The 25,728-nt window shown below is 38.0% G+C and overlaps 1 protein-coding gene across 3 annotated transcripts in view; it reads right to left on the reverse strand.

Annotated features, from left to right (window-relative positions):
• Positions 1 to 25,728, reverse strand: part of LOC149163670 (dihydropyrimidinase-like) — a 413,279-nt gene that overhangs the window by 124,042 nt on the left and 263,509 nt on the right. For 2 of the 3 annotated variants that reach the window (XM_089431798.1, XM_089431799.1), the window contains 3 exons: positions 18,308 to 18,428; positions 17,972 to 18,059; positions 17,802 to 17,880 (listed from right to left, as the gene is read on the reverse strand). The exons of the other annotated variant lie outside the window; for it this stretch is intronic. In XM_089431798.1, coding sequence (XP_089287924.1) covers positions 17,802 to 17,880; positions 17,972 to 18,059; positions 18,308 to 18,428 — 288 coding nt within the window. The remainder of the gene's footprint in view (positions 1 to 17,801; positions 17,881 to 17,971; positions 18,060 to 18,307; positions 18,429 to 25,728) is intronic. 3 annotated transcript variants of the gene reach the window in all.

Here is a 25,728-nt window from a genome sequence, read left to right on the forward strand (position 1 = left end):
CATCTGGCCAATGAGTAGGGAAATGACGATAAGGACCATAGTACTACCGATGGACGCATCGTGTACTATTGTACTCCCTATGCTAGGATGACCGATATTGATCTTGGGTCAATTGGAACTGACTCCGGGTTAGTAAGAGTGGTATGACACACTCTCTTTTGATTGGAACTAACTTCGGGTCAGTAAGAGTGGTATGAGACACTCTCTTTCTGGGACTCACTTCAGGTCAATAGAGAATGGTATGATACATTCTCGATCACTTCATCTTCTTCATGGTTCAGCAGAGCACAGCAAAGCAGTGTAGAGCAGTGCATTGATGGCAGAGATAGTACCGACTAGAAGATCGACTAATAGATGGAGTTCTCCCTAGTTGAGAGGGAGTGTTAAAATAGGCAACTAGGGCCAAACTCCATATGGGTCACCTTATTTATGACAGCTAATATTTTTCTTGGATTCCTCTCTCGGAGAGGTGTAGGATTGAACTAAAAATCATCTGATTCTGACATGTATATATGGATGAATTTATTCATATTATTGACAATTTGTCAAGGTCGAATAGCAAGCTAAACAAGCACTTTTACCCCCAGCTCAACCTCAACGTTGCATTTAAATAGAGGAGACCTCAAGTCATTTGAGGAGCACAACATCTCATGATCTCTCTCTCCACTTGTTTGGATTTGTCTTCTCACAAGGAGGGCGTGGTGGAAAGAAAGATCAGAGAAGCACTAGCTGCAGTCAAGAAGAGGCCCAGCAGCAATCAAGAGGAGCCCTAATAAGTAGCAAAAGGAAGGCCCTAATCCGTAGCAAGAGGGAGGCCCTAAGCCGTAGCAAGAGGAGGCCCTAACCACAGCAAGAAGGATCCTTAACATAAGTGTGAAGAAGCCTAGATAGACAGCATAGAAATATGTGTGTTGTAGGTGACAACGTGGCTAATAAGGCAGTTCTAAAGCATGAGCTAAGGACTGATAGCAGGCTTTGAATCCGCAATCATAAGGAGAAGCAGTACGTTGAAGAACTCTGCCCTCAAGACTTAGAACAGATCAGCATAGCGCTAGATACTTATGCGGATTGGGTGCTAACAATTAAACTGAGTTCTTGTAGGCTATATATTGTTGCGTTGATGGTTGTTGGGTGTTGTTTGTTTGAGGACCGTAGACCTAACTTACTGTTGGGCTAGGCCGCAGGCCATAGCCAGCAGCAAGGGTTGTTCTAAGGGTTAAGGACTTGGACAGCGTGGCAGTGGTGGAGTCTCACCTTGGTACACCGTAGCCTAAGAATGCCTGCATTGTTGACTGTGTGGAGAATGAGGGCTGAAGGTTGATGCCCTAACTCATGAAGCTGTGACAGCAACTGCAACAAGAAGACAACAGTGTTTTGAGAGATGTATTGGGTCAAGGTCTGACCATGTTTGGTAAAGTTTAATGAGCATCCTTTTGGTGTCATATGCATGATCTTCTGGGGAGTTGAAGGATCTTCCTAGGAGCAAAACCAACAGTGTAGTTTTTGGGTGCATTGAGCTTACTATTGAAGGCTGAAGTTGACTGGGCTTGACCAAGCCATTTAGAGGAAGACTTTGTCTTGTTTGACCAGCATTGACTTCTCTGGTCAAGGCTTTACTGTTGCTATCATAAAATATCATATTTGTATATTTGTACCATCTCTCTCTCTCTGCTGAACTATTTAAGAATATAAGAAGAATTGATCAAGGGTTTCCCCACATTAGGTTTGTCCATGGCTGGTGCCACATCTTGTGTCCTCTTGTCTTGGCTTGTCTTATATTGTTTATTTTTATGTTCTATCTGCATTTTACTATCATGTTGATGTGATTGCTAATCTGGATATTGATATTGGGCTAATAAGAAAATTGAAGTAAATTTCTCTTAAGCATAAGAACATACCAAAAATTAACAATCTGGCATCCGATGCTCTTTGAGGATAAGATGGGGCATCCAAGATAAGAGTAGTCGTAGAGGACTGATATTCTTTGAGGACTGGCTATCCAAGATACGAATAGTCCAATGGAAGGTCATACTCGGTGAACACTCGGGTGGAGTATGTACCTTGAGAGACAATGATTATGGTGTCTATGAATCATTGGTTTGGCCAGCATTGTGCTCTAATCATGTGGATAAAGCTGTTAGTCAATGCCTTGCTATGTGACAATGTTGGTTGATATGATACTATACAAATGGGTTACCAATCTGACTCTGCTTATGAGAAATTCTTCAGATTGAGAATGACTAAGTACCATTATGAAGACCTACCTAGTTAAGAGGGAGTGTTGAAAAGTGTAACTAGGTTCGGTCTTCATAATGACATGTAATTGTGATTTTTGTAAATGATGAACAGAAGAAAATAAAATTATTATTGTAATGCTTGCTTCATGGGTTTCATGAGCACGAGATTTTATTTTTAGTGGCTCCCATTGTGAGCCTTTAGGAATTGGCAAAAGAATTAATGTCATGTATGAAGAGCCCTTCTTGGGCATGTTACAAATATATATGAGTCTATAGAACTGTCTAGCAACCCTCCAAAGAAAGTACAAGTCCTCCTCTTCATGTTGACTTCAAGAGGAAGAAAATAATTCATGTGTAGTGATGTCTTCTGGAGTCATCTCATTCATGTTTTATTGTATCGACATTTCGAACCAACAGCTGTGGTTCATCATCAAGATCAGATGTGTGAAAAAGTCAGATAATGATGGGGCAATAAATAGAGAACAGGTTGGGATGGTAATGTAAGGAGCCGACAGGTTTGATAATGTTAAGAAATAAATTAAGTTTAATTAATTAAATATCTAATTTTTTTTGTTAAAAGTTTATGTGATATTATATGTTTATATTTCTTTATTTATTTAATTTTTCTTTAGATTTAATTATAATTATTCAAATGTAATATAACATTCTAATATTATGATGTTATTAACTAAAATTTTTAATATTAGTTATTTTTTATAACATTAATAATACCTAATGTTATTATTCTAATATGATATAATGTGACATTATAATATTATAATGTTATTTGTTCATCAACAAAAGTTTTTTGTATTAATTAATTTTGTTGGCATTAGGACTCTACAATAGAAGCAGAGTACATAGCTGCAACAAAAACTTTTACAGATATGTTGTGGATGCAACGATTCCTAGGAGAGATAAGAATAAAGAAGGACAATAATATGCTATATTGTGATAGTCAGAGTGTCATTCACTTGGCGAAAAACCCAACATTTCACTCAAAAACCAAGCACATTGACTTAAGGTACCATTGGATCTGGCATGTGTTGGAGGAATGATAGTTATCCTTGGAAAAAATCCATACAGATAAGAACCCTGCTGATATGCTCACTAAAATTCTACCAAGAAATAAACATGAGTTACATAGAGGTATGGTAGGAATCGGTGTGACTTGATTCAGATTCTTCATTCGGCTTCAAGTGGGAGAATTTTAAATGTGAAGCCGACATAAAGACTCTGGCGCCGACCTCGCCAATGACAACCACTCTCTCACAATCACTCTGACATTGAACCTACTCCCGCCCACCTTCATTGACTTGTAACCTCACTATGTCTCACATATAGAATTCTACATGCTTCTTCATGTTCTATAAATTTGTATTTTCTCTGGCCAAAGAACGCAAGCCAAGGGGCCAAGGCCTCTGAAATGATTTTATTCTCCATCAATAATGTATTTGTGTTGTTCTTCTGTTTCTCCATTTATCTATCTGTTAGATTATGCTCTATTGTTGCTGTCTGAATATGAATCTTCTGTGCTCTATACTAACAAGGTATTCATATGGTGATGGAAGATAATTTGAACAATATAAGAGAAACTCAAGTCTTTTCTAACCTCAGTAGCTGAGTCTCCTCACTAGATAGAAAATGATCTCATCAAGGAGCTCCTGCCCGACGTGCGTTCGAGTCTCAGGCAAGCCAGTTTCAGGGGGAAAATATTGTGGATTGAAACTAATGTGCAGACAATCATTCTTCTCATGATCCTGCTTTATCAAAATCAACAATCCACTTGTTTGAAACAGCACTGCCTTCTCAACATTTGTGTTCAAAACAATGTAATTTCCACTTCCAGTGCAAGGGTAGATGATTGGTGGTCTGTTCGAATCTGTCTCAATTCCAATTCAGCATTCTAGAGAACCCTCTATGCAAATAACATCTCATCTTGATCGGAAAGCATTTTGAATTCAACAATCAAGAAACAGACCCCGTTCCCAAGCACTTCTCACTGCTCGCGAAAATTTGAAATCTTCACAATGACGTTCAGAAACCACCAATCGTTTCGTTGGCCATGTCTGAAGCAGGGAAAATTGCAGTCCAAACTTGCCAACCTTAGCATCATTTGATAAATTTCAATTTCATGAGGACTCTAAATATCAGATCCAGTTAAAGCCGCAGAGAACACAGAGAACAATAGCAGAGGCGACGAGGATATCTAGAGATCTCAGTCATTTTTCTTTTTTCTCTTCAAATGATTATCAGCTCTATCCGAACTTATCAATACATCTTTTTCTTTTTTCTCTTCAAACGATGATTGGCTCTATTCGAACTTATCAATACATCTTGTCAATTCCAACTTTCTGAGTCAAACTTTACAGCTAACGCATGAGCTTCCCAAGCCGCACTGGTGTGTTGGATGATCCCAGCTCAATATTGGTTCTCCAGAACATGGTTACGAGGATCCATGGACTCCTAAAGCTTGATTAGTGGGCCCTCTGTGACAAACAATCTCTTTACTGGTGGTTGTTTTCACTGTAAAGCACTTAGTCGTCGTTGACAATGATCGTACACAAACACACCAACAAACTAACAAATTTCATACTCACACAACAACACACCTACATTGAGCTATGTAGAGAAAACAAAACCTCATATATTTTCCATTTCTCTGGCCCTCCCATAGAGGTTCTCATATCAATAAGAAAAATGTATGCGCAAACATCGTGTATAAATTGACTTATAAATCAATTAATATTTTACACTATAATGCTAAATTATAAAAAGCCACATAAATAGTGGTCATGAGATTCAACAATATAATACAAGATTTGAACCTAAGACTTCTAGTTGGGTGAGACTTTATTTCAATGATCATTGGTTATTAAACTACCCTAAGCAGACCATTCTACCTATATTTTAATGTAAATATGATTCCAAATATTTTATTATAATATTTCTAATTTTCTTATAATATATATTGATTAAAATATATATTAAATCATTTACTTAACATTTCTTTTTTCATTTCTTACTTCTAAGACAAACCCTGTCTTGTGATTTTTTTTAGTATTTATATATTCAAATACTTTTACATCAGATGATGATGGGTCCTGATATAAACTTGAAACGTCTACTGAAAATGACCACAATAAATAAAACTCAGAAAACACAACCTTCAAATTAAGTTCCATATTTTAAAATAGATATATAAATAATGTGTTATTGATAAATTAAAAATATATATATATATATATATATATATATATTATTGATATTATTATAATGACATTACTTTCTATCATTATTGAATTGAGGCTTTTGTGATCCATATCAGGTTTACAAGAGATTTTTCGGTGTAAATCACAAGATCTATCATTTGTCGACGCGTTTCGAACCAACCAGTGTGGTTCATCGTCAAGACAAGTTGAAGAAATAGATCCAGCTACCCTGTCTTGTGATTTTTTTTAGTATTTATATATTCAAATAATTTTACATCAGATGATGATGGGTCCTGATATAAACTTGAAACGTCTATTGAAAATGACCACGGTAAATAAAACTTAGAAAACACAATCTTCAAATTAAGTTCCATATTTTAAAATAGATAGATAAATAATGTGTTATTGATAAATTAAAAATATATATATTTTATTGATATTATTATAACGACATTACTTTCTATCATTATTGAATTGAGGCTTCTGTGATCCATATCAAGTTTACGAGAGATTTTTCGGCGTAAATCACAAGATCTATCATTTGTCGACGCGTTTCGAACCAAGCAGTGTGGTTCATCGTCAGGACAAGTTGAAGAAACAGATCCAGCTATACCGGGCGTTTATCCTCATTCGTACTTTTCACCGCTCTGATCAATGGATGGGAATAAACTACACTCTTTGAAATAAAGTGTATTTGATAAATAAATGAAATTATATCAAATATTTTTCACACCGCCATTTAATGTTTCCACATGGTGAAAATAAAAGGATTAAGTTATTAATTAATTTTTGTTAATCATAATTTTTTTATTATTAAAAGATAAGTATGATTACATAGATAAATGTAAGATAAAAAATTGGTTCTAGAAAACTAAAGACTACAAAATTGTTCCAGTAGCAATCTCTTGCAACAAGTTTGTACCAACAATGTAATATATATGTAGATTTATATAACCATTCAACCTTCAAGACTTATTTAAAACAAGAAATTTTAGATAATACTATTTAAATTGTTGTCCAGAGTTGCAAGAGAGAACTGCAAGAACATCACATTGCAAGATATTCGTAGCAACAACTACCAAAAACCCAAGACTCTTGGATATGGTTACCACAACTTTGTGGTGACGCGTGCCAAGCAAATCCAAACTAAAAAGATGACATGTGTTGAAGATGCACGTCAATCTGAGGTGAAAACTAGAGAAATCTTAGAAGTCAAATTTCTCCACCTTTTGCAAACAGGCCAAGATATTCTCCTACCTTGCAAAGAGTTGGTAATTATCTATCTATTTCTCATGTAAAATAATTATAAAGAGTATCTCCAACTTTTGATGAATAGCCATGGAATGAAAGAAGTAGATCCATCTCTTCCAGAATTTATGCAGACATGGAATCCATTTAAGGTCCTCTAACCCAACCTCTAAAACTGAAAAATACAACTTTTCTCCAAATTCTTTTTTCTCAAGCATTATGATCTTTGTACGAACCTCCTTTGGCACTAAGTCAAAAGAGATACTATTCTTTGTAGCCTTCACACCCAAGATATTGTTGCACTGCAAGTGTATACAAATAGCATGTAGTGGACTTTCTGGTGTCCATATCTCCAACCATATCTGCATCTGTAAATCCTTAAAGAATAGTCTCGTTATGACCAAAACGTAAACAATAATGACTAGTACCCTTGAGATATCTCATAATCCATTTTACTTCTTGCCAAAGTTGTTTGCCTGGATTGGCAAGGAACCTGCTCACTACTCCCACTGAATATGCAATGTTTGGTCGTGTGCATACCATGGCATACATCAAGATGCCAATTGCTGAAGCATAAGGAATCATGTTCATCTCTTCCTTCTCCTTGTCATCACTAGGATATAATTCAGTACTGAGCTTGAAGTGGGTTGCAAGGGGTGTACCAACTGGCTTGACATCCTTCATATTAAACCTGTCAAGCACCTTCTTGATATATTTTTCTTGTGACATCCACAACATTTTATTTTTCCTAAACTCATAATAATCATGCCCAATATCTTTTGTGTTGGACCCAAATCCTTCTTCAGCCTATTGATCATATCCTTATCATGCCCAACAATCAATATGTCATCCACATGCAACAATAATATGATATACTTTCCTTGATCATACCTCTTGATATAGACACAATGGTAGCTTCCAACTTGTGAAAACCATGTTCCAACGTGATTGAATTTATTAATGTTAAATTTATTATGTATTAACATTAATGTTTTAAATATTGCAAAATAATTAAAACATGTAATATAATAAAGAAACTAATTAGGTTTTCTAAATATTATTAATTAATAGTTTTTAAGATATATTGCTAAGGATTTTCCTAAATTTTAATGCTAACTAATGTTCAAATAAAATTATTTGAATTTAATCTTACTAAAGTTCTTTTAGGGATTGAAAGAGTACAAGGAAGGGTTCTTGATTAATGTTATTTATTCAAATATTAATAAAATGATATTAGGGATAGGTGAACCATAAGGAGGACCAAGAGGTAATGGGGCCAGGAGTTCCTAGGAGACGGTAGAAACCCCAATTAGTGTAGGAATCCAATTATCACTTATTTTCCAACTGTCATCGCGGTTGAGGTTATTGGGGTGTTTTCCTATTTCGATAGCTTTTCTAAATTTTCTATGGTGATAGGTCGATTTTGGCCACAACACGCGAGTTTTCTATGCAAATGTGATGATTGGTTTTACTATAGTGCTTGGCCAAAGCTAAGGTTTAGGAACGGTTATGCTTGGTGTCAGCGGCATGTTCTTGAATCGTAATCAATATAAAACGGCCGGTTTCATCAATGTAGGCTTTGCCACATGAACACGGAACCAAATAAACCCCTTTGTGGTGTTTAGGATCAATAGGATCTTTTATTGATTTCAGGCATCTACTGATTGTATTCAAGGGTTTGAAAGTGGTTTTTATATTATTCTTTTTTAAAATGTGTGAAATCTTATCAGTGGTGCCTAGAATGTAGGGTAGGTGAACCTTGCCTGCACAATCATCCATTGGTTGTTTGTTTTTAGGATTCTCCGCTTTTTTGAAAGCTTTGATTCCTTGGTGTCTTCTATATCCATTATTTTCAAAAACATCCAAGAGGTGGTTCTTTTCTTGATCAAAATGATCATGATCTGAAATATGTACCGCCTTGGTAGCTAGAGTGTTGAGCACCCCGAGTTTCTGAGCAGGATGATGGTGAGAGTTGGCATGCACGTAGTGTTTTGTGTGGGTTTTCTTGTGATAGACCTGGTGAGATATTGAGCCATCTTGGTTTCTCTTGATTAGGATGTCAAGAAAGGGAAGGCTACCATTTTCTTCCACTTCCATTGTAAAGTGTATAGAATTTGATTAACTGTTAAGGTGCTCTAGGAATTTGTCCAATTTTTCTTTTCCATGAGGCCAAATGACGTAAGTGTCATCGACAAATCTTTTCCAAAGCTTAGGTTTTAAAGGGGAAGACTCAATGGCTTTGGCTTCAAAATGTTCCATGAACAAATTGGCAATAATGGAGGATAGAGGTGATCCCATGGCCACGCCGCAAGTCTGTTCGTATATATCATCCCTAAAGCTGAAAAAGGTGGATTTCAGACAAATTTCTACTAATTTTGTTGTGTCAAGGTCAATGATTTTGTGGACTACTTCCATGGCTTCATCTATGGGTATATTTGTATAGAGAGCTTTTACATCAAAACTCACTAAGATGTCATTATGGTCTAGTTTTATGTGATTGATCTCATTAATGAAGTGATTGGAGTCCTCGACAAAGGAGCTAGTGTTCCCTACCATAGGTTTAAGCTTCTTACCAAGATGTTTCGCAAGATGGTAAGTAGGACCTCCAATGGTATTGACTATGGGTCTAATGGGGATACCTTCCTTGTGAATTTTAGGGGCTCCATAAATCCTAGGGGTGTAGGGATTGGTTTCAATAAGATTCTTGATATTGTGTTCCTTGCTCATTTTTATTAAGTTATTAACATTTTTGGAGATCTTCCTTATGGGATTCTTTTCTAGTTTAATATAACATCCACTATTGGTTAGGTGGTCTAGCATCTTCTCATTGTAATCTTTTGTGTTCATTATAACAGTAGCACCACCTTTATTAGCTTTCAAGACCACAATGTTAGGGTTTTGGTTTAAGGTCTTGAGAGCAAAGTATTCTTATTTGGAGATATTACTTCTCGGTGGTTTAGCTTTTCTGAGGATGATGGAACAATCCTATCTAATAATCTCTTTAATATTGTCTGGTAAATCCTTAATCCCATAATGTTGCATAAAATGTCTTCTTTGGGGATGGTGCGAGGGGAAATAACAAAATTTAGGCCTCTTTCAAGTAGACTTAAAGTGACTTGGTCAATCTGGGTATTGGAAAGATTTATGATGCTTACTTTCCCAGCATCTGATGTCACTGTCTCACTGTTTCTTTCGATTTCTTGAGTTGTGGATGTTGTCCTATCATCCATTGTGAGATTAGTGTCTTCATTGGGGGCCTTATCATATTTATTGTTCCCCTGTCAAACACCAAATGGATCATTGTTTCATGCTCGTTATTTAATGTTTCCATCTCACCGATTTCTATTTTTGTGGATATGAGCCTAACGCCTATGTCATCGATCTTATCGCATTCTATAGCAGTCCCATTCTTCATAACATCATTGTTCACTAAAATGCTGATTGTATTTTGTTGTTCTGTGGTGGATCATTAGTCCCGCTGTCCAAAGACACAAAGTGCTCTATTCCAGCAAATGTTATGTTTATATGAGGACCTGCGTTAGTCCATATGGATTAACCATCCATTGTGAGATTAGTGTCTTCATTGGGGAACTTATCGTATTTATTGTTCCCGCTGTCAAACACCAAATGGATCATTGTTTCATGCTCGTTATTTAATGTTTCCATCTCACCGATTTCTATTTTCGTGGATATGAGCCTAACGCCTATGTCATCGGTCTTATCGCATTCTATAGCAGTCCCATTCTTCATAACATCATTGTTCACTAAAATGCTGATTGTATTTTGTTGTTCTGTGGTGGATCATTATTCCCTCTGTCCAAAGACGCAGAGTGCTCTATTCCAGCAAATGTTATGTTTATATGAGGACCTGCGTTAGTCCATATGGATTAATGAATCCATATGGACAATCCATATGGACTAACGCATTAATCCATATGGACTAACGCAGGTCCTCATATAAACATAATATTTGCTGGGATAGAGCACTATGCGTCTTTGGACAGCGGGACTAATGATCCACCACAGAACAACAAAATACAATCAGCATTTTAGTGAACAATGATGTTATGAAGAATGGGACAGCTATAGAATGCGATAAGACTGATGACATAAGAGTTAGGCTCATATCCACGGAAATAGAAATCGGTGAGATGGAAACATTAAATAACGAGCATGAAATAATGATCCATTTAGTGTTTGACAGCGGGAACAATAAATACGATAAGGCCCCCAATGAAGACACTAATCTCACAATGGATGATAGGACAGCGTCCACACTCAAGAAATCAAAAGAAGCAGTGAGACAGTGACATCAGATGCTAGGAAAGTAAGCATCATAAATCTTTCCAATACCCAGATTGACCAAGTCACTTTAGGTCTACCTGAGAGAGGCCTAAATTTTGTTATTTCCCCTCGCCCCATCCCCAAAGAATACATTTTATGCAACATTGAGTATTGGACTAAGGATTTACCAGACAATATTAATGAGATTATTAGACAAGATTGTTCCATCATCCTCAGAAAAGATAAACCACCTAGAAGCAATATCTCCAAACAAGAATACCTTGCTCTCAAAACCTTAAACCACAACCCTAACATTGTGGTCTTGAAAGCTGACAAAGGTGGTGCGACTGTTATAATGAACACAAAAGATTACAATGAGAAGATGCTAGACCACCTAACCAATAGTGGATGTTACATTAAACTAGAAAAGAATCCCATAAGGAAGATCTCCAAAAATGTTAATAACTTAATAAAAATGAGCAAGGAACACAATATCAAGAATCTTATTGAAACCAATCCCTAGACCCCTAGGATTTATGGACTCATGGAGCCCCTAAAATTCACAAGGAAGGTATCCCCATTAGACCCATAGTCAATACCATTGGAGGTCCTACTTACTGTCTCGCGTAACATCTTACTAAGAAGCTTAAACCTATGGTAGGGAACACTAGCTCCTTTGTCAAGGACTCCAATCACTTCATTAATGAGATCAAACACATAAAACTAGACCATAATGACATCTTGGTGAGTTTTGATGTAAAAGCTCTCTATACCAATATACCCATAGATGAAGCCATGGAAGTAGTCCACAAAATCATTGATCCTGACATAGCTAAATTAGTAGAAATTTGTCTGAAATCCACCTTTTTCAGCTTTAGGGATGATATGTATGAACAGACTTGTGGTGTGGCCATAAGATCACCTTTATTCCCCCATTATTGCCAATTTGTTCATGGAACATTTTGAAGCCAAAGCCATTGAGTCTTCCCCTTTAAAACCTAAAGCTTTGGAAAAGATTTGTCGATGACACTTACATCATTTGGCCTCATGGAAAAGAAAAATTGGACAAATTCCTAGAACACCTTAACAGTTAATCAAATTCTATCAAGTTTACAATGGAAGTGGAAGAGAATGGCAATCTTCCCTTTCTTGACATCCTAATCAAGAGAAACCAAGATGGCTCAATATCTCACCAGGTCTATCACAAGAAAACCCACACAGAACACTACGTGCATGCCAACTCTCACCATCATCCTGCTCAGAAACTCGGGGTGCTCAGCACTCTAGCTACCAGGGCAGTACATATTTCAGATCATGATCATTTTGATCAAGAAAAGAACCACCTCTTGGATGTTTTTGAAAAGAATGGATATAAAAGACACCAAGGAATCAAAGCTTTCAAAAAAGCGGAGAATCCTAAAAGCAAACAACCAATGGATGATTGTACAGGCAAGGTTCACCTACCCTACATTCTAGGCACCACTGATAATATTTCACACATTTTTAAAAAGAATAATATAAAAACCACTTTCAAACCCTTGAATACAATCAGCAGATGCCTGAAATCGGTAAAAGATCCTATTGATCCTAAACACCACAAAGGGGTTTATTTGGTTCCGTGTTCAGGTGGCAAAGCCTATATTAGTGAAACTGACCATTCTATATTAACTAAGATTCAAGAACATGTCGCTGACATCAAGCATAACCATTCCAAAACCTCAGCTTTGGCCGAGCACTCTAGTAAAACCAATCATCACATTTGCATAGAAAACTCCTGTGTTGTGGCCAAAATCGACCATTACCACCATAGAAAATTGAGAGAAGCTATCGAAATAGGAAAACACCCCAATAATCTCAATCACAATGACAGTTGGAAAATAGGTGATAATTGGACTCCTACACTAACTATGGTTTCTACCGTCTCCTAGGTACTCCCAGGCCTATTATCTCTTGGTCTTCCTTATGGTTCACCTATCCCTAATATCATTTTATTAATATTTGAATAAATAACATTAATCAAGAACCCTTCCTTGTACTCTTTCAATCCCTAAAACAACTTTAGTAAGATTAAATTCAAATAATTTTATTTAAACCTCGGTTAGCATTAAAATTTAGGAAAATACTTAGCAATATATCTTAAAAATTATTAATTAATAAAAATTCAGTTAGTAATATTTAGAAGACCTAATTAGTTTCATTATTATATTACATGTTTTAATTATTTTGCAATATTTAAAACATTAATGTTAATACATAGTAAATTTAACATTAATAATCCTAATGTCAACAAAATTAATTAATACAAAAAACTTTTGTTGATGAACAAATAACATTATAATATTATAATGTCACATTATATCATATTAGAATAATAACATTAGGTATTAATTAATCTTATCAAAAATAACTAATACTAAAACTTTTAGTTAATAACATTATAATGTTACATTATATTTGAATAATTATAATTAAATATAAAGAAAAATAAATAAAGAAATATAAACATATAATATCACATAAACTTATAATAAAAACAAAAAAATAGATATTTAATTAATTAAACTTAATTTATTTCTTAACATTATCAAACCTGTTGACTCCTTACATTACCATCCCAACCTTTCCTCTATTTATTGCCCCATCATTATCTGACTTTTTCACACATCTGACCCTGATCATGAACCACAGAGGTTGGTTTGAAACGTCAATACAATAAAACATGAATGCGATGACTCGGGAAGACATCACTACACAAAATGCAGATTGCAGAAGCCCCAAATCTATAAAAGAATTCATGTCGGCTCTCCAAATAAAGACACACTTATTTAGATGAACATGTCGGCTTATTTATAAGACGAATTACTATATAGACAAGGGCAGGCTCTTCGCATTATACACAGAAAAATCTGAGAATATCTCTGAGATTTTCAGATGTCAATTACTGTTAAAAGTTCGGATGTATCTCTGTGGTTTCAGAAGGGCAATGGCAGTGAATATAAGTTCGGATCACACTCATAAATTCGGTAATCCATTGCAGTGACAATTTCAGATGTTACAGCGACAAATTCAGCAAGAAGCTCAGATAAGCATGTACATAATCTCGGTATAATTGCAATGCGGGTTGGCATAAAGAAAGGTAGATGAAATTTCGGTGATACTACAGTAATGTCTCTTCACTATCTTGGAATTGTATCATAGCAAAGGCCTCAGCATAATATTTGTCTCACAGCTAAGAAGAGATCAGTGTCAGTCCAGAAGAAGGTCACAAGTATGTGACTAGTTCTCGAGGTTATTGCATGAAGAAGGTCTCAGTGTGACTATGATTCAGTACTACTGTTGAAGGAAAAGGAGGAAGAGGACTTGTGTCTTAGTCTTGGAGAGGCTGATAGGTCTAGGGTCTTGGTCTTGGCATTCGTCAATTGGAATCTCTATAAGAAGAAGTTGTGCAGGTTTTCCTCTCAAAGAGTGAGAGATTTTGGCCTTGGCTCATAGCCTACATTCTGTGTCTCTTGTCTATTTATGTTCATGCATTGGTCGCTATTTGATGAAGAAGAACACTAACAACTTAAGAAAAAGAGAAGATCTTAATCTAATGAAGTAAAAATACTCACAAGCAATTAATAAAGAAGAGAAACCACCTAATTCATGATGCCCTAGATTTCTCAAATCTATGTGATTCGAAATTCAGCTAAATCGTTTCTCAAGGAGGTTAAAAAGCAATGCCCTAGCACCTACCTTTCAACAATTACCCACCCAAGATCAATGGACTTTTATAGAAGGAAAACAAATTTCAAACCACTAGGAACATTCATATACTTGTTATTCAATGAGTAACATGCACAAATTTGCAATCTAACAATCTTTTACAATAATATTCAATAATTAGGGCACAAAAAGAAAGAGCTAGTTGCAAAATTTCCACACATTAATCATTATTCATGAAAAAAATTCAACAAAATTTACTTACAAGATAACAAGAGATATATCCAATCCAAGATCAAGAAAGCAGCTCCAAAGGACAATGAGTTTAGCTCCCAAAAATATCGAAATGCATCAAATGAGCTCCAATAGACATCCAAAGAGAAGTGTGAAATTCTCAAGAGAGAGATATCCGAATGTGATGATGTTTTTATACAAATGAGGCTTAGCTTTATTTATATGAGCCTCCATCAACATCGAATTAGCCTAAGATGCCCCTGAAAATATTTTGATGTGCAAAATAGCATGTCTTTGGTGACAAGCCCGCCAAATAGCTCATAAAGTGTAGAATAAGCCATCCAAAATGAAGCCGAAATGATGAAACAATGGTGTAGGAGGGTTGTTGGAGGGCCTCGTTGAGTCCTCAAGGTGCCATAATGAGAGTGAGGGCTCCATGAATGATATTCAAGGGGTGGCCCCTTAATCTCCAAGTAAAACATCATGTGGTACTCCAAAGTGGCTCTAGGGCACAAGTAATCGTCTCATGGGTCTCCTATCGAACGATATCCCTGTATACTGCTACAAATCAAGGCACGAAAGATGGTGATTTCCCTCCCATGTCATCCTTCCCCTCTGGGCCTCAGGGTAGCTGTCAAACCTTGTATATACTGCAAAGCCAGCTGGGGGCACCGCTGGTCCAAGTGCATCACCTCGCATATAATGGGGGGTAATGAACAAGTTGTTGAAGGTGTTGAGGTTGCCCATGGCATGAGATAATGCTCTATCACATGATGGAAACCCATGGCTCTCAACGCTTCCCCTCTAAGTGTCAATAATATGATCCTCTATTAGACTTAGGCCCCAAATAAGTTGCACAGCCCATGATGAAACCACCTGCCAATCCTGTATAAGATCCAATGTGTCTCCTCACCTTCAAATACAATAATTCATTAGTACAATTGAGTGAAAAAGCTTGCTAATCAAGGGCAAAAGTGAGACTTCATAGTGGTTTTCCCTTCCAAATTTGGGGCTTTGAACATGTAATGGTGTTACCTCCCTAGGTAAAAATGGATAATAAACAACTCTATTAGGTGTTACCAACCCCTAAATAGAAGGACATGTCCAGGGTACATCTTTCAAGTGGTAGGTGTCATGTGGATAACGATGAGGTGGATGGGGACACAGGTGTTTCAAGGCCAAGTGCCATGGGCTCAAAGGTGGTAATGATGAGGAATGTCAACTTATTTGGATGTATGAATGTACAGGGGAGCAATTGTGGTACAAGAATTTCTTCAGCCTTTGTTTTTCCACCCTTTCTCATTTGCCTTCTTTTATTAATTTTTCTTTATTTTACTGCTTGGGGCTCTAGGGGATGATAGCATGATGTGTATGATATAACAATGATTAACCCCTTAGGGTGAGGCAGTTCATCTCCCACGAGGGGTTGGGATATACATGGGTTCCTTAATGATGCAGGGGGCACTCATAGGGGCCCTAGGAACCAAGGTGATGGCTATAATGAATCATGATAAGAGGTAGAGCTCATGTTTGGCTTTTGCCCACACCCTAATATATTGTCCTGGCCATTTTTTGCATTTTGTGATATTATTTCCTTTTGTATGTGGCCATATTATGCTCTTATCTCTTTTTTTAGCTGCATCAACCTCTGGGGCATCGTTTCAAGCCCAACCCAAACATGTGGACAAGGGTAGGAGGAAGTACAAGAGCCTTGTGGACCTAGAGACGGAAGATGATGAAATAGGGCATGCAATGTGCGAAGGGGAGTGAAAAATGTAGAACAGGAAAATGGGACGACGCCACCAAAATCAATAATTCCCAAGTAGTGCCCATCCTAAAGTTGCAAGCTAGTCGGGGAGATCCCATGGGACTAGGGTTGAGGATTAACCCCCCAGTTAAGGCAAAGGAACAAGACTATAGTCAAAGCCCTTCCTCCTCCCAAGTCACCCAGTAATCCATACCCAAGTGCCCAAGAAAAACAAGCATAAGCATCCAACTGCATAATGAAAAACCATACCTTTACGATTGGACGGCCCACCTTCAAACATACGATCTCGACAGATAGAGGAGTGGACATATCACTGGCTCAGGGAGCGGAGACATCTTGCACAATATTGGCTACATTGGTGGCTGTCAGGGGCTGTTGGCTGCCAGCTGAAGACAAATCTAGGAGAAAAAATCTCCTATGGGGTCACCCATTGGTGGTGGGTAACAGGGCCAACTTGACTAGGATGTGGGCTGACCTGGCTTCTTTGGAGCTAAAAATTCCATTTTTCAAAATTCAAATTTTCTCTCTTCAAAACCGACATGAAAAACATGTCATATATTTTCTTCTTTTCACAATAGCATGAAGAACATGCTTTATGAGTATTACAAATACATCAAGGGTAAAATATTGATTATGAAGACCGACCATAGCTACAAAATTCAACATGTCCCACCTCTTTGGAGTGTGGGACTGTAATCAGATTCCAGCTATTTTCACTATCTAAAACCTACATGGCAAGTATGTTTATTCTGATTAGATCAGTTATGTCCATTTTTTTCGTCACTCTTCACTAGAAGAGGTATGTGTGTAGCTGTCTGCCAAAGGATCCCTCCTCATTAAGGATGTCAAAGAGGTCACTGCTTATCATACTACGAGTTTATTGCTGCTTTAGTTGCTCTCAGGAAGAGGATATGATTTTATTCTGTATATACCCTTCCATTTTTGGTTCTTTCTTTCTAGCTGCCTTGTAAAAAAAAATTACTCTGTAATATAATAGGTATTTTGCCAAAAAAAACAGGGTGAAACTAGCCTATGGAAATGAACATTCTCTATCTCATGCAACACTTTTTCTACAAAATGAAACATGAAAACAGAAAAGCGTGGAAAGAGATTCGCCTGTAAAAGCCCTGTTGAAAGAGCAGCCTGAAGTGCTTGGTTGTGTCCAGATGACCTTATTGGTGGGCTCATCACGTATCTGCAAATTAAAATATTAAAGCAAAAGGTTAAGAATATAAAATAAACACAAAAAACAGAAGAAACTGCTGTAGTAAGAAAGTTGCACATACTGGGCAGCAATCCTGAAGTCAGGATCCCAAAGCTTAGAATCATCGAGGACTAAACCAGAAACTACTGGCTCTCCTATTACCCTTTGACCTGAAACTCAAGAATTTTAATTCAGCTTTCATTTGTTTTCAAGTAAAATGAGAGTCTGTTAACCATACCAAGCAATCAAAAGACTGGAATATATATTTGCACATACAGTACAAACAATGGGGGTTATTCCTACAGCATTTCCCAAAGGTATAACGTCTGATCTAAATAAGAATAAACTAGTTAATATGTACATAACATATTATTCATAGGAATCTAAAAGAAGATTGTGTCTTGGATGTGAAAGATACCAGATTTACGAGCCCTAACAATTTCATCAAGGGCATCAATGCTCATCACATGGACAACATACAGGGGTGTGTTGACAAACTTTGCTAACCGGATGGCTCTAGCAGTTGCCTCACCTTCCAGCTGCAAAATCAAAATAAAAATGGGTTGTCGTTATAGGCATCCAAATGCTAGGAATCATCACATTTGTTGAAAATGAACATAAGCTGTTTACACATCCATCTGAAATATTGGAGTGTATAAGAATTTTCATAAAATCAATAATCCAAAATAAGGCACACTGGAAAAGACAGAAGTTTCAAACTTTTGAGAATTATCGAAACTTCAACCTATTAGGCTACACTGAAAATCAATTCAGTACAAGTTCCTTTTTGGCTGAAGGCAAAGTGCATACTATGTTGTATTTAAAATTCAAATACTTATGAGCATTTGCATGGGAGAAAATTTTAGAAATATTCATTTCATCTCTAGAAATTTGACTTTCTTAGTACATTTCAAGTTACACAAGTGGAGAAGAAACAGAAACAGAAACTCGTGATATATGAGTTGTCGCTTACACCTCTGAAAGTGTTTTTAAGGCTCTTTCAATAAAACATGTTCTTGAATTTAGCTATGTGAGGAGTGCCTTCAAACACATTGGCTTCTCTGATCAGACATTACCATTTTATAATGCAATAATTTCACATATCACAGTTCATACTAGTCTCTTATTAAATTCATTGCAAAGTTAATAAGGTTAAATTTAAAATTAGACTGACAAAGAGGGCCATGCTAGCATATATTTTCTCCTTGGTTGATGGTCATGGCTTGGTACTCTCTTCGTGGTTGTCCTATTTTGGTTGAGGATTATGAAATGATCTTTGATGCTATTTTTTGCCACATGATGATCACCCTTTACATGGTAGATGTGCCTCGTGTATTAATGTATCAGTGGTTGTTTTGCACATGGCATCATGATGTCATTCTTGGTTGAGGGATGATGGTGAGAGTGCCCTAATGCTTGAAATGTCTATAATGATCCTATTAAGATACTTACAAACTAGAGGGATTTTCATGGAGTGTATTCCTTTAGGATATTGAGATGGTATTTTATGACATGGACTATCATTCCTAGTAGAGCACTTATCACATACGCATGTTTGATGTAGTCCTAGTCATCCCAATGGCCCATTTCGACCTATTTGAGCTTGTGATGGAGCGTCCTAGTGTTTTGAGGATAACTTGGCATAACTGATCTTGACGGAGGTCTACTGCTTGGGCAACCTTGCTTGTTTGGTAATTTTGGCACTTGGATAGATTTGCATACATTGCAACTTTTAAGGAGTCTTTTGACTTAGGCATTAGGACATTGAATTGGTACTTCAATCATTGCCTTGAGAATTCTGATATTGTATTGATTGTTGCAGCATTGCACTAGGTGTTGTGGCATTGCATTGGGCATTGTGACACTACATTATTGTTGAGAAATCTAAAGGGCAAGGATTATAGATATTTTTTGTTTCATGATAACTGCTTGTGATGTCTTTTTACTTATTAGCTTTGTTATTTATTATTATGTGTGTATCATCAAACAGCTACCAAAAAAATAAGAACAAGAACACAGAATATAGGTTGCAAGCCAGGGCCAAAACCTCTCCATTTGAGAGGAAAACCCGCAAATCTCTTCTCTTCCTTATAGATTCTTCAATTGACGAATTCCAAGACCTTAAGACTAACTTCAGAACCCTCCAAGACCAAGACCAACCTCTCCGAATGATGTGCTAAACTTGATCCAATCAAACCCAGTGAAATCTCTTCCAGTAGCACTTCTTCGACCTCTAGCTGCAGAATTTCAGCCTCCACTGCAGATGTAAAATTTCGTCCCCCCCCCCCCCCAAACAGTGGTTACTACCACACGTGTGAGCTTCAATCTGGCTTCAGAGCCTTCCTTTGACCTTCGCTTGCCTTTCCCTCACTTTTGGAGCTTGAGGATTACCCTTGGTGACCTTCACTTGACCTACTTGTCTTCTTTTCTCCAAGATTGAACTTGTAGATAGAAACCCTAGGTCTTGCTGCAGAAACCCTAGTTCTCCTTAGCACGTCTGAGAGAGAGATAACCCAAACAAAGATATTCTTCGTCCTCTTCCTTCTTCATTGCCTTCTTCTTCCTTCTTCTTCGCCAGAATGAGGGATGATTGAATGTCTCAAGGACGACAAGTTCCCTTTATACATAGGCTCTTCAAGGTGGACGTCGCTCTTCCTTTTAGGCCGACTTGCCAGCTGCCAGGCCGACTTGGTCTTGGAGGGTATCTAAACACCTTTTAAGAAAAAAATAATTTTCTTTACAAGTTACAATGTGCCCGATGGGGTCTTCAACTTATTATAATGACTCAACTAACTTCTTGACCTAGGACAAACCCTAGAAGCACTCAATGGGTGGCTGACCTAAAATAAAAGACCTTGAGCATGAAACCCATGCTTCAAAAATAATAATAATATTTTTTCTTTCATTTTACCCTTTACAAGAATCAAAAGTACATTTCATCTATATGAAGACCGAACCTAGTTATGCATTTTTCAACACTCCCTCTTAACTAGGGAGCTATTCATATATGGTACATGGACATTCTCAATCTGAAGAGATCTCATAAGAAGAGTCGGATTGGTAACCCATCTGTAATAGCATCATACCGACCAGCATTCTCACATAGCAAGTGTGAAAATTCCTTAAACCCGGGAATCCCTACTGCAGCAACTGATGATATTTCTCCTACTTGTTAGATTTACATGAACAAGTTATTTGCAGTTTCCTACGGCAAACATCGAAATACATACACTGCAGCCTACACCATTTAAAATAATATGTCGAAACAAGAAACTGAACAATAGAGAAAGATACAACACAAATGACAGTTGTTTTTGGACAAACATCCCCAGAAAAACCCAATGCGGGAAAACCGGTGCAGTAGATCTGAGGGTTTTTATTATTAAGCAGAAGTTATTTCTGAATACAACCTCTAGATGCCTTGCTAGCAATCCAGTATAGAGAATATCACTCGGCAGAAGAAATTAGTGAGATTACCTCACTCTACACTACAAGTCCCAGCTAATCTGACAGCGGAACCAATGAGTCCCCGGCTACTTCTGCGCTGCCCCTGTGTGGGCAGCCTCTAAGGCACTGCGTCACCTCTGCTGGGAATCGATTTGCCCTCTAGAGCTGATTCCAACCCTCCCGGCTCAAAACATCCAACCCTCCAGCAAATTTCGGACTTTTGCATAGGAGGCTCTGCGTGGGCCTTGCGTGAGCCCTTCCTGGCTCTGCGTCACCTTCTCTACCAACTACGCTACCTCCTTTGTGTGTCTCTCTGCCTCTCTACTGAGCAATCTTGGCTCCGAAGAAGATTGTCCAGCCAAAACTCTCTCTGTCCCTCTCTACGTGATCACTACGAAATCACGACGCTACCTCTAGCTTCAACAATTCGATCTGATTGATCAACTCTATGTGTGTCTTCCAAATGACCTCAAGCCTCCTTAAATAATCTCCTCATTGACATTCAACAGCCCAGATTAGAACTAATCAATGGCTAAGATCATTTCTGCTTAATCCTCGTCTTCTTCTAAGAGTTACATCCACAGTTAGATTAACACCCATTAATTATTTTAATTTCCTAAGTTTAGACTTAGGGTCCCATTAAAAATAATTAATTATTTTAATAAAACTGTCTCCGGGTGGAATTTCCCAAAATGCTTTCAGGGTTCTTTGGAATACATGTGCCTAAGCCTCCCAACAAAATTTGAGACTTAGAGCACATTCGATGCTACCAGAAATCAACACTCCCTCTTAGCGAGGAATGTGCTCTAGCAATGCCTCCCACTAAAGCATCACCCTGACTTCATAACATTGTCCTCTACACTGCTGGTGTCTGACATGTTGTCCACCAACTACTGTGCTGCTGCTGCAACTGTATTGTTGTTGACACTGCCACTGTTAACACTGCATCCGTACTACAGCTCCCTCTGAACTTCTACATCTGTGTTGTTGTTGGGAATACCACCACCAACTGCCCCTGCACTGCAAATTGTTGCTGCTACTGCATCAGCAACAAAAAAACATCCCAAATTACTGAACAAGTGTTCAGCATAGATGCATCTCGATGCTAAAGATCTAATTGCTGCTAGTCCCACACTATCCCTCTAAAGCCATTGTGTTGTTGTTGCTACTGCACTGTGCATCCCTGCACTGTTGCAACTCTGCACTACGCTGCTCAAACTTGGCGTTCTAGCCATTGCGTCTGTGTTAAAATTGGCAACTAGGGCCAAAATCCACATGGGTCATCTTATTTATAACAGCTGATATTTTTCTTGGATTCCTCTCTCTGAGAGGTGTAGGATTGATCTAAAGATCATCCCATTCTAAATGTACAAATGAAGTTATGAATTTATTTTGATTATAGACAAATTGTCAAGGTCGGTCAGCAAACTTATGTAGGCTCATGAAGCCCAAGCGACGTGTCTCTTCTATGAAAATTTCTAAACAAAAATTCTATTACTGCAGCAACTGATTTATTTCACCTACTTATTATTCCCAATAAGTTATTTATGAAATCCCTTCAGTAAATATTAAAATAAATTCCACTGTAGATATCACATCATTATACAGAAACAAATATATGCACAAGAATCAATCACATCAACACAGTTATTTTTGGACAATTGTCCCAGGAAAAACCCAATGCGGGAAAACCGATGAAGCAGAGGAGGGTTTTATTAATCTTCAACAATAATCGTTTTTACAGAAAGATTTACATAGACACTGGGAGAAAACACTTGAGACTTTTCTCCGAGACTTTCTAACACCCTAGAGAGCTTCCTTTCTCTACTACGTCAACCCTGCGTATTTTGCGTGGCATTGCGCAGCTCTGGTCCCTCTTTTCGTCATCCTTGCATCTCTCTGATCTGCCTCTCCCTCTGCGGTGTCTCTCAGAGTCCTCGCGTCACCTCTTCTGAGCTCCCTGATTGCTGCTAATCCCCCCTCTTCCTCCACCCTGCTACTCTCCCTCAGAAATCGATCTCCTTCTCTCTGAGAATCAATTTTCCTTGTGATACTGAGTATCTGTTGGTGCGTCTCCAAATGACCCTCAAGTCCTCTTTTATACTTTTCCTGTTGATGAATCAATGGCCGAGATTAAGTCCCTAATCAACGGCTAAGATTAAAACAGACTTGATCCTAGTCTCTTAGAAGCTTATCATCTTTATCTTTATTAATACCCATTAATATTTTTATTCTCCTAAGTTTAGACTTAGGAACCCATTAAAAATATTAATTATTTTAATAACTCCTCATCCGAATGGAATTTCTCAAAACGATTTTTTGGTCTTGGAGATCTCATGTGCCTTAGCCTTTCCTCCAAATTTCAAGGCTAGAGCACATCCGATGCTACCAAAAATCAACACTTCCTCTTAGTGAGGAATGTGCTCTAGCAACGTTTCTCTTATAGAAACATCACACTGATCTTCCGCATCGGTACCTATGTTGATGCTTGGCTTGCTGCCTCACATCCCCTGCACTGCTGCTTCCTGTACTGCTGCCCATGACATTGCCACTGCCACTGCTGCTCCCTCTCAACCTATTGCATCATGTTGCCCATAGCATTGCACTGCTAAATGCTGCACTGCAACACCTGACACTTATCCATTTCTGCTACTGAAATGGATTCTTTACCATCCCCATCTTCTCCCTGAAATAAACAAACTTTGTTCTTCCTAGGGCCTTGGTGAGGATGTCTACCACCTATTCTCCTGTAGGAGTGTAGCTCAACTGTACTGTTGCTCGTTGGACAAAGTCTCTGACAAAGTGACACCTAATATCAATGTGCTTTGACCGATCATGAAACATTGGATTCTCAGAGAGCATGATGCAACTCTGATTATCACACATGATCCTGGTCGCTTAATATGTTCTACTGAATAGGTTCACAAGCAATTTTCTAAGCCATATGGCTTGGCATGAAGCTGTGCTAGCGGCCATATATTCTGCTTCAGCTGAGCTCAGAGCTACGGATTTATGTTTCCTACTGCACCAGGAAGTCATCCCTGATCCAATGTTGAAACAGTACCCAATGGTACTTTTCCAATCTACTGAACTTCTAACCCAATCTGCGTCAGTGAACCCACTCAGCATGATGTCATTGCCTCTAGTGTACAATAGTCCATGCTCGACTGTTCCTTGTATATACCTGAGAACATGTTTGGGTGTTGCCTAATGCGCCCTCTTAGGTTCCACCATGAACTAACTAAGGGTGTTGATAGCGTAACAAATGTCTGGCCTAGTATTGACCAGATACATCAGGGATCCTATGAGCTGCCTCTACAAGGTGGGATTAGCATCTTTATCTTTTGATGCATCAATTTTTTTCCAATTAGTGATCATTGGAGTAGCCATAGGCCTACAATCCTGCATCTTGAATCTCTTCAGGATTTCTGTAGCATATCTCCCTTGTCCAAGGAAGATCTCACCCTCCTGCTGCCAAATTTCCAACCCCAGGAAATAATGCATCCGTCCCAAATCCTTCATGTCGAATTCTGTGGCTAGATTCTTCTTGCAGTCCTTGATGATCCTATCAAGAAGAGATCATCCACATATAATACTAGGACTAGATGCTCATTCGAGAAAACTAGATAGTAGAGATTAGGATCTGCATCACTCTTGACAAACCCCATCCTCTGCAAGTAGCCATCAATTCGACCATACCATGCTCTAGGTGCCTATTTAAGCCCATACAAGGCTTTCTTTAATCTGCATACATGAGATTTCTTCTCATGTGTCTCAAAACCCTCTGGCTGTTCAATGTATACCTCCTCTTCTATCACCCCATTCAAGAATGTCATCTTGACATCTATATGGTGAATCTCCCACCCCATCTGTGCTGCAAGGGATATCACAGTTCTAATAGAAGTATACCTGGCTACTGGGGCGAAGTTTTCTTCGTAGTCTATCCCTTCCTTCTGAGCATACCCCTTAGCCACAAACCTGGCTTCATATTTCTCCACACTGCCATCTGCAGCATATTTGACTTTGTAGATCCATCTCGAACCTACCACTGACCTATCCTGAGGCCTAGGTACCACTTCCCAGACATCATTGACCATTATAGAATTGTATTCCTCCACCATAGCATCTACCCATACTTGATGTTGAACAACCTCCTGAAAACTAGACGGTTCCCCAACTTGAGCTACTAGGGCTTCGTATCTGGCTGCCTGTCTTCGCTCCCATTTATCATTCTTGGGTACACCAATGAAGTCCTTGCATCCCATAGAATATGTCGAAGTTCTCGACTCGTTCTTCCACTGGTAGTGGGTACATCTATCAGCTCTTCCTCTTCATGAGATTCCTCCTGTTCTGAAGGAGAATTTATGGTACTAGTTTCAGTTGGTTGAAGTG

Source organism: Pinus tabuliformis, chromosome 5_1, assembly GCF_031772625.1.
Source record: "Pinus tabuliformis cultivar Carrire ecotype Pingquan chromosome 5_1, CPIR1, whole genome shotgun sequence".
Classification (NCBI taxonomy): domain Eukaryota; kingdom Viridiplantae; phylum Streptophyta; class Pinopsida; order Pinales; family Pinaceae; genus Pinus; species Pinus tabuliformis.